The 9,075-nt window shown below is 42.3% G+C and overlaps 1 protein-coding gene across 2 annotated transcripts in view; it reads right to left on the bottom strand.

Moving 5' to 3' along the window:
• Nucleotides 1–2,259: 2,259 nt before the first annotated feature.
• PLCXD2 (phosphatidylinositol specific phospholipase C X domain containing 2) overlaps nt 2,260–9,075 on the bottom strand; it is a 50,484-nt gene continuing 43,668 nt past the window's right edge. For both annotated transcript variants that reach the window (XM_042903798.1, XM_042903799.1), the window contains one exon: nt 2,260–8,550. In XM_042903798.1, coding sequence (XP_042759732.1) covers nt 8,391–8,550 — 160 coding nt within the window. In that variant the 3' untranslated portion in view covers nt 2,260–8,390. The remainder of the gene's footprint in view (nt 8,551–9,075) is intronic.

The following is a 9,075-nucleotide window of genomic DNA, read 5'->3' as shown; positions in this document are numbered from 1 at the left end:
TTTCCAAGTCAAAGAAGCAGGGTCTGGTCTCTGCATTGCACATATCTCCAGCGCAGCCATCCGTAGGACTAAGTGACTCGGGCACCTTTCTCCTGCCACACTGGATGGCACGGAGAGAGGGCATGGACTGGGCACAGACTTCTACAGGAGACATTGAGAGTCTCCTTATGAAAGAAGAGGTGGTTTTCTAGCTCAAATAACAGTGTGTTTATATACTTATTTACTTAGTTAAGGATGTTTGAAAAGAGCATGGCCAAACCCAATTCTTGACAAAAGCGTGCAGTGGAATCAACTATGGTGGTTTTCAGCCTGGAAAGGATCATAAACAAAGGCCACTCCCATAGCTTCACAGTGGAATTTTTTTAAAAACTTAAGGAAATTTTATATCACTGTTGAAAAACCCAGTATCACTTGCCATAGAGAGAAGGTAACCATAAAAGAGTAACCATAAAAGAAAGAAAATGCACACAAAATTATATTAAATGTTAGCTGGATATTACTGGCCTTTTTGGGGTTGTTGTTTTTGCTAGAAAAACAAGGGTTAGAGAGTTTTCGTCACTAAGCTGAGACTTTCCTCTCCACTAATCAGGATGATTAAGTGATTGATGATATAAATTCTATTCAAAGCTATGACCATCGTCCCCCTCACATCATCTGGCACACCACCAGTGGTGGGAACCCTACTCACTCTCAGAGCAGTGCACAGATAGTCCAGTGTGCAACTTTCTCTTCCACTCTCTGAATTTATCTGCTTTCCTTCTTATTAATTAGCTCCTGCTAAGTCATTAGCAATAAACACAAGAGTTAGTAGTCAACCATGTTGAAGGGATTGTGCCAGGTACTCTTTGGAGGGGGTGGGTGCAAAGTCACCACCCCCAATACTAAGACTGACTACTCTTGAGAGTTTACTGTGTGCCAGGCTGTGTGATGAAATGTTTTCTGTATAGTGTCTTTTGTAGACTTCTCAAAAACCCATCAGAACAGGTATTGTTAGTCCTATATCTTGTATATTTAGAGATGTTAGTTTTGTTTAGAGTTATACAGTCGGGATGTGATAGAGCTGGGATAGAAACACAGGGCTATGCATCTCTGAAATGCCTGTTGCCCCAGCTTCTGTACTCAATAGAATGTTCATAAGCTAGTTGTACTATGAAAAATTAATTTGTACATAATATACGCGCTCCATTTTCACAGAGGCAATGTTTCAACCCACGTGTGTGTTCAGAAATTGAGGCAGTAGTCTTTGCAAATACACCATGTGGATGTTGGGACTCAGACCTATCTCCATCATGCCATTTTCTACTAAAAGCCAATGGGGATGACTGAAAGTGGTGCTTATGAAAGCCCATCAGACCATATAGTAGGGGTGCCTGCGTGGCTCAGTCAGTTAAGCGTCCGACTTCGGCTCAGGTCATGATCTTACGGTCCGTGAGTTCGAGCCCCATGTCGGGCTCTGTGCTGACAGCTCAGAGCCTGGAGGCTGCTTCGGATTCTGTGTCTCCCTCTCTCTCTGACCCTCCCCCATTCATGCTCTGTCTCTCTCTGTCTCAAAAATAAATAAACATTAAAAAAAATTTAAAAAAAAGACCATATGGTAGATTTACTAACCATGACTAAAAGTACAGGTGAAAAATCTATGATGTGTTCTTCGATTGCTATGTTAACTTGAACAGAAATAGAATCGTCCCTAATTTGCTGCTGTAACATTAACTATGTGAAATGAATGACTACTTAGAATTAACTTCATTTCTGCTAAATTCATACACAGGTGTTTCACCAGACCCTGTTATTTTTGCAGGGCATAGGGCAGAAAGAGAAAGTCACTGAAATTAAGTGGGCTCAGGCATTCTACTAAAAAGAATTAGGAATGAAGAAAATATTGGAATCTTCCTTGCCAACAGATTGGATGCCCACTCTAATCTCTGCATTGTTTTATCTCGGTGCTTGGCAATCACTCAGAGTAACATGGGCTCACCATGGTGGTCAGGTGAGAATATGGATGCAGGACCTGGCCAAAGCCTAGCAGAAATGGTTGAAGTGCTGAGGGCAAAGCTTAGAAAAGGGTGGGTGACAAGATTGGGTGCACATTTCGTGCACGGCTCATCTTGGGGACTGCAGGTGTGGTCAGCTGATTCCAATATGTCTTCATCCAAAGTCGTATACTAAGATATTTGATTGACACTGGGTCTATAACCTTTAAAAAAAAAAAAAAGATCAGAAGTGGGTCAACAATAAAATGTATACAGAAACAAGGAAACATGCCTGCTAAAGCTTTATATTTATTATTAGGTTTAAGCCTATTTAGGTCGTTCAAATAAAATACAAGAAAAGACATAATGTCATCATACCTATTAAATTGTTTTTTCACAGTTAAAATGAGGTAATCTGGCTTTACGATGTTTTAGGTTGAATTAAGCAGAATTATCCAGGTTACAAGAAAGAAGGAGAGATATATTTGAACAATTATTTCCTCGTAGGGAAGAAGCCAAGTGAAACGTATGTAAATAAGATAATTAAGCCACAAAATACATTTCAGAGTACCAAGCAGCATATAAGTTAAGTACCAAACTTTAACCTTAAAATTGGTACAATTTACTATTCTGATTTTATTATTTTTTGTTACTTAACTTAGCAAACAGCATGCACTGTAATATAAAACAAGCATAGAGGACAAACAGAATATCTAACAGAGTATTTATCAGATTCACATATCATATCTGAATTGACCAAGACTTATTTTCACTATGACAACCTCTGTATTTTCTAACTGCTGATCGGCGAGGTTAAGTATAACAGTTGGCATATACACAATACAAACACTGCCTACACAGTCTGTATGTGACGCTTATTAACACAGGGGTGCAAACTAGTAAGTATAATAGCAGCAAGGTACCGCTGTGCCTAGAATATGTTCTAAGATTTATCATGTTGATACTATAGATTCATGACTGAAGTGTTACTAGTGCTATAAAGCAATAACATATATTAAACTGCAAATATACAAAGCAACGGAAGGCTTATCTGACTTCAAAGTGCTGTGCTTCTCATTGGGCTCCAAGCTTGTGAGCATGCCCCTGCGATTTGAATGAAGTATTGGCCCCGAGATCTGGGCCCCAATCAGATTGTGTGTGTGTGTGTGTGTGTGTGTGTGTGTGTGTGTGTGCATGCACGCGTGCATGCACGTACACATGTGTGTGTCGGGGTCAGAATTACGCATTTGGGACCAGTAAGGAGCAATAAAAACCACTGTGATAGGAGTGGGCTTGGGCCTCATTGAATGTGTGTGTCTATTTGGATGAATTTCACCGGTATTCTGTTATTAACAGTAATCAGCAGATGATCAAGGATGGCCAAGAGGAGAGGAGAGAGTGGTATTCTGTGCAGATCAGAAGGAATGAGAAGGAAAATGCCTCTAGACTATTGAGGTTATCTCAAGATTGTGGGATTGAATTCCCAGCAAAGAGAAGAAAAATATTTTATCCAAACTATGTGGCTTAGAAAGGAGTTTGAAAAGTACTAAGAATAAGTATCATTGGAGAAAAGACTAGAACACTGTATCCACTGCAGGATAGAAAGAGTCATCTTAGAATATTTTCTGAGCATTTAAGACTGTGCTATTTCAACACCACCAATAGCATTTTGTACTGTATTCTTCCAGGTTAAGGGCCAGTTCAGCAATATAGTACCTTTTGTGTCACTATTTCTCCTAGGAAGCTGGGGAAGCCAGAAGGTAAGAAGATAGTAAGTCTCTTGGGAGAGTAAAGAGCTGTTCATTACCATTTGGAGTTAGGGTGAAGTTTCCAGCTAAATCACTTATCACCTAATCAATTCACTCCTGTGTGTCCCAAGGCAACATTTCTGAGTGACAAAGCCATGATGGCAAACACTAGGAAGCAGTCTGAGGCCGAGGGCCGAGGACTACTGCAAAGTTAGTGGAATTGAGAGGGACAACCACGTTCTATGCCACACAGAACAAACTTCCTGTTCGTATGGACATTTGACGTGATCAATTTCTGTGCACTTCCTTTTGGCATAACATGACTGTTTAGCATGCATTTGGGAAAGCCCCCTCTTGGGAACTCAAGTGTGTCAGCAGATTTCATTCAGCTCTATTCATCTCACTATACGGATCACTATGGCGCCAATGTTGCACCAGCTGTCATCCTAGACCACACTTTTGAGAAATGAACCCAAAAAGCATTTCTTCACACACGCCACACGAGGAAGAATTACCATAACTGCACACCTCGCCCCCTGAGTATAAGGCATTTAATTTAATCATAAGGGACCTGACATTTTGGGGAGCTAGTTGACCAAGGTTTGCAGAACATCACTAAGGTACCCGAAAACATCTTTATTCCAGATTAAGGAACCGAGGTGGATTTAGCACAGGGTTGCTTACTTGCTCAGCCATGAGAGAGAAGTCTCATGGCGTGCCCCACTCATTAGGTTGTTCCATTTCCCAGAACCTAACAATAAAAATCTACAGTCAGCCAATAAAGAACATTCCAAAAACTTCAACTGGGACATGAATTCATTCTGTAAGATGGCCTGAATTTGTGTAGCCCTACTGCGTCCACGAAAAGAAATCGTTTCATTTCCGTCGTAATTTCTTCTGTTTCTCCACCTTTAGCTTAGCACTAAGCTTTCTCGCCAGGTTGTAATAATGTCTCTTTGGGGAGCACTTTCTTATGGCAGGATTCAGAAAAACAGAAACAGAAAATCCTGACACACCACAAAACTGCATTTAATTCTAGAAGGCTTCACTTCATTGTCTTCTTGAACAGAAACATAACCTTTGTGATGTGAATATGAGGTCATGAAAGGAGAGCCAGGATTCTTAACCTTGGTCATGACCTGGGCTCAGATCTTGTGCTTTTGAGTCTATATAAAAATCCTGGGTTTGGACTGTGGCTCAACTATTTTCAAGAATTCAGGGGTCTGGTCTCAGTGTTAAGGAACATAAATTACTAGAGAAGGAAAATAAATTACTAGAGAGTCTAATACAGCATATATATCATTTTGGGGGGGGCATGACATCCTTAGGTCTGTCAATAATTTAAAAATTAATCCTCAATAATTTATCATTCCCTTCCATCAATTCCATCTTGACTTCTCTCTCCAACCCTAAGGATATCTTTTCTGCCCATGAAACCGCAGTGGTATCTCTAATAGGCTCCAAGTTCAAGCCTTTAAACATTGCTCCAATCTAACTGAAACCTGTGATTGTTCCCTTTTCCACAAAGCCATGGAAATGTGGCAAATGGTCTAGGGAGTTCATGAAAAACCATGTGGAGTTACCATTTCAGGATCACTATGGCCTACATTTCAGAATAACTATGGCCCCAAATCCTATGAAACTAAAGCCCTCTTTGGCTCAATCAAGTAGCTTTTTCGTTGATCTTGAAGTTAATTCTGAGGAAGTATGGTAGGCTCGTTTGATCTTGTGAGAGTGAATGATGCGGTTGGGTCAAACATTTTTATTGTTGGCAGTTGTAGAATGAGTCATAGAACTAAAGTCTCCTCTCCCTCTGTCCCGTCACTGAGTCTTCTGCTTGGCCTCATGTCCAAGAGCAGAATGCATATATCCTTTGTATTATATCGAACAACTTTTTTCCTGGAGCAGAGATTCTGCCAAGTCAAGGTGTTTATCAAGGGCGAACTGCCAATAATCCTCCTATCTCCCAGAACTCCTGTGTAGAATTTCAAAATGCAAGCCAGGCTGGCAACCCAAAACAGTATGAAGGAGTGAACACCTGCATTTGCCACATAGAGTAGGACTCCATGCACACGACCTTGGGGCCATTTTCTGTGCTTCTGTGTCACGCTTGATGCCTTTCCTCTTACTATGCAACCACTGAGGTGCACTTCAGTGTTACAACCCAAGTGAAGTGCAGTTATGTATCTTAAGACGAAAGGAACAAAAATCAAGTAAACATTTCACTGAACAGTCAGCAGCCCTTGGGTGTCACTGGCATCCTCTGAAGACACCCTGCCAACACACCTGGCCTCGTAGCACCAAGCACCTGGACAAAGCTGAGGCTCAAATAAAACAGAGCAGAATAATTCTCCTCTTGCCTCCTGATCTCTTTGCCAAGTAACAAAGGGTTAAAAGAGGGGAAATGACCTAGTCCCTAGCAATTGACCAAGAGTGAAAAAGAAGACCAACTGAAACAATGAGACCACAAATAAAACCCCGAGGGGTGGCCAGGAATTTCAGAGCTTGTCACTGGGGTTTAATATTAGAATTGAAGAAAAATTGAGAAAGTGAGGGCACTTCCTTTCTTACCCCTTTCCAGAGAAGGCCCCCCCAAAATTTGATGATACAATCCCAGGAACCTCTTTGGAGAGGGGGCTCAAATGCAAGAACAGGAAAAGTTAGACCAGATTTTCCCAGAGGCATTTGTGTTGTGGCCCTCCTCAAACTGCAGAAGCTGGAGGTCGGGGATTAAATTATTTTACAGACAGTAGAGGCTGGAAGACCAAGATTTGGGGGTGTGCTTTTGGTAGCTCACCCCAGATACCCGCCATTGCAGGAGACAGGTAAGATCCAGCTGTGAGCACGGAAGAATAGAAATGGGAAGCTCCCGGGGGGGTGGCCTAACGGTCTTCACACATACACACATCCATCCAGGATTCCACGTTTATCTTTCCTCCTTAAGAATCCAGATGCTGCCATTTCCTTAGGGATCCTCAGACAGTCCTGAGGAGCCTCGGTATGTACACACTCCATGCCCAGTTTTCTTTCCAGCTCCTTCCTTTTCAACCTTCTACTGGAGAGTCTTCCTCAGGAACTGAGAGTTCTTCATGACCCATTGTATCTTCTGACCCAGTGCATGGCCTGGCAGTGGCTTCTCAAGTCTGGACCACACCCACGCATGAACACTGTCCCAGGATGACTGGGGGAGCTGGGAATATCTGTAGCTGAGTCAGAGGTCACTCACAGTGCTGAAATGCACGGTCCTATTGAAGGGAGAAAGATCAGGGCGGCATCGGGCCTGGGTGAAAAGAGTTCGGGAAGCTCCTTTGTGAGTGCTCTTGAGGTAAGAAGCACTGAAGATACTTAATCTATAAATAAATACGTGGATAAATAAATAAATAAATAAAACACAAGAGGACTCTTTATAGGTAAGTACCTCTTACCAATTAAAAAAAATCCCCCCTTGAGTTTCAAAGCCCTCATGCAGTGGTGATTAGCAGGCTCAGAACAACCTGCAAAAAGGAGAACAATCAAGACACAAACTGGAAAAGTTCCCACACTGGGTATTTCTCACTTGATGACCCACAAGTCATCCTAAATGTCCCCGAGGTAGTCTTGTTTTCAAGGAGTTACAGAACAGCTCCCAACCCACTTGGAGCTTCCTCCTTAAATCCATTGCACTTTCCCATGCTTCCTGTGTCTGCCTCCCCGGTGTCACAGACAAGGCTCCTTCCGTTAGCGTTGTGTCTCACAGCACAGACCGAGTCCTAGGCAGACAACAAGGAAATGCGATTCCAAGATCTGGCTTGAAGATCCCATTCTTCAAAAAGGACTTTGCCAAAATGATGCAGGAGTTTACCTGGCAGCCATTTTGGGGAAAGCTACAGATTTAAACCAAAGAAATCGGGCGTGCAGCAAACATGCATGTCTATCTCCTGTTGGGCCCCACACTGAAAGGCTCTTCCACCACTGTTCCTTTCACTTTTAAGAAGGGGCCAATAGAAATAGAAAGGGATCAATGTTTTAAAACCGGGAAACACATTTCTGATACCAAAGGCAGTACGTACTGTTTATCTAAAGAATGAAGGTGACCAGTTCCCAAGCATAAGCTATGGAAGAACAGATTATGGCTGGTACAGCCTGGTGATAAAGAAGTCTTACTCTCTCAGGGGAGAAGTGGTGACATTCAACATGCCAGAGAGAGCTGGTGCTTGGCCCTTTTTCCCCTCAAAGCCTTGGGTTGATGTTAGGGCCACCCCATAGGGCCATCCACGCCTGCAATGAGCCATTACTTTGACTAAGGATGCCTTTCTGATTCATCTCCTCACAGGCTCAAATACAACATCCTGGAAGAAAACAGGAAACTGGGCCAATTAGGGGACACTCAATGGAACCTGGAGACTCCACTTCCATATTACATCCAACATCATGAGCCACTGGGGAGACCTTGACCTTGATCACATGAGATATGCTTCTTCCCTTGGACTTAAGTTTTAGTCTCATTTGGGAAAAATGCAATTAAAATCTCTGTAGTTTAATCCAAATGGCCCTATGAAGAAGGGAAAACACCCTCCTCCTCCTACTTCCCCATCACTGCCCAGGGACCATCCTAACAGGAAACCCTTCAGAACTCTGGCCTGGATCAACAAAGTCAACATTAAGTTAAATAAATTAAAAAAAAAAAATCAAATCAGCATTTAGCCAAAGCTCTATCCTCCTGTAGGAGGTCGTTCAATTCAATGACAGTAGTGGCAAAGTCCACCAGGTCCACGAAGTCCGATGTGATGATGTTGACACCCATGGCTCCGGGCTTCTGGGTTTTCACCCAGTCCAGGATGGCAGGAAGATTCCTGCACAGAAGAGAGAGCAGGGAGCAGAGTTTAAAAGGACTCTTTCAGAAACAGAAATAAGACGTTTCCATTAATGTAACAAAAGTATGTCAATAAAAGCACAAGCCCCCAGAAGTTCATCTGTTTAAGCTTTATATCTCTTTGAGGGATGGAGTGATGTCAACTCCAACAGAGAATTGTACTTTCAAGGTTTCTGCGCTGGAAGACAAGATTATTTGCCGCAAGCACCAAAGAGACAGCCATGTCAATGGGGCCTTGAAAGACTAAGATCAAGACCTAATTATTGGTAGTCTCTTTAATTATTTTTAACATGAAAAATTGCAAACATATTGATTGCAACACTGAAATAAATTTATAGTAAGTGCATCCACCATCTAGCTTCCAGCACTAACATTTTACAGCACTTGCCACATAACCGTCCATCGACCCACCACTCTATCCTTCCATCAAAACATCTTACATTTTTGACAAGTTCCAACTGCACACATCTACACACATGCCCTAACGCCTCAGTATGCATCTCAT

This window comes from Panthera leo, chromosome C2, assembly GCF_018350215.1.
Source record: "Panthera leo isolate Ple1 chromosome C2, P.leo_Ple1_pat1.1, whole genome shotgun sequence".
Classification (NCBI taxonomy): Eukaryota; Metazoa; Chordata; class Mammalia; order Carnivora; family Felidae; genus Panthera; species Panthera leo.
Note: the sequence above shows the minus strand (reverse complement) of the source record. Positions and strands in the feature narration are given on the sequence as shown.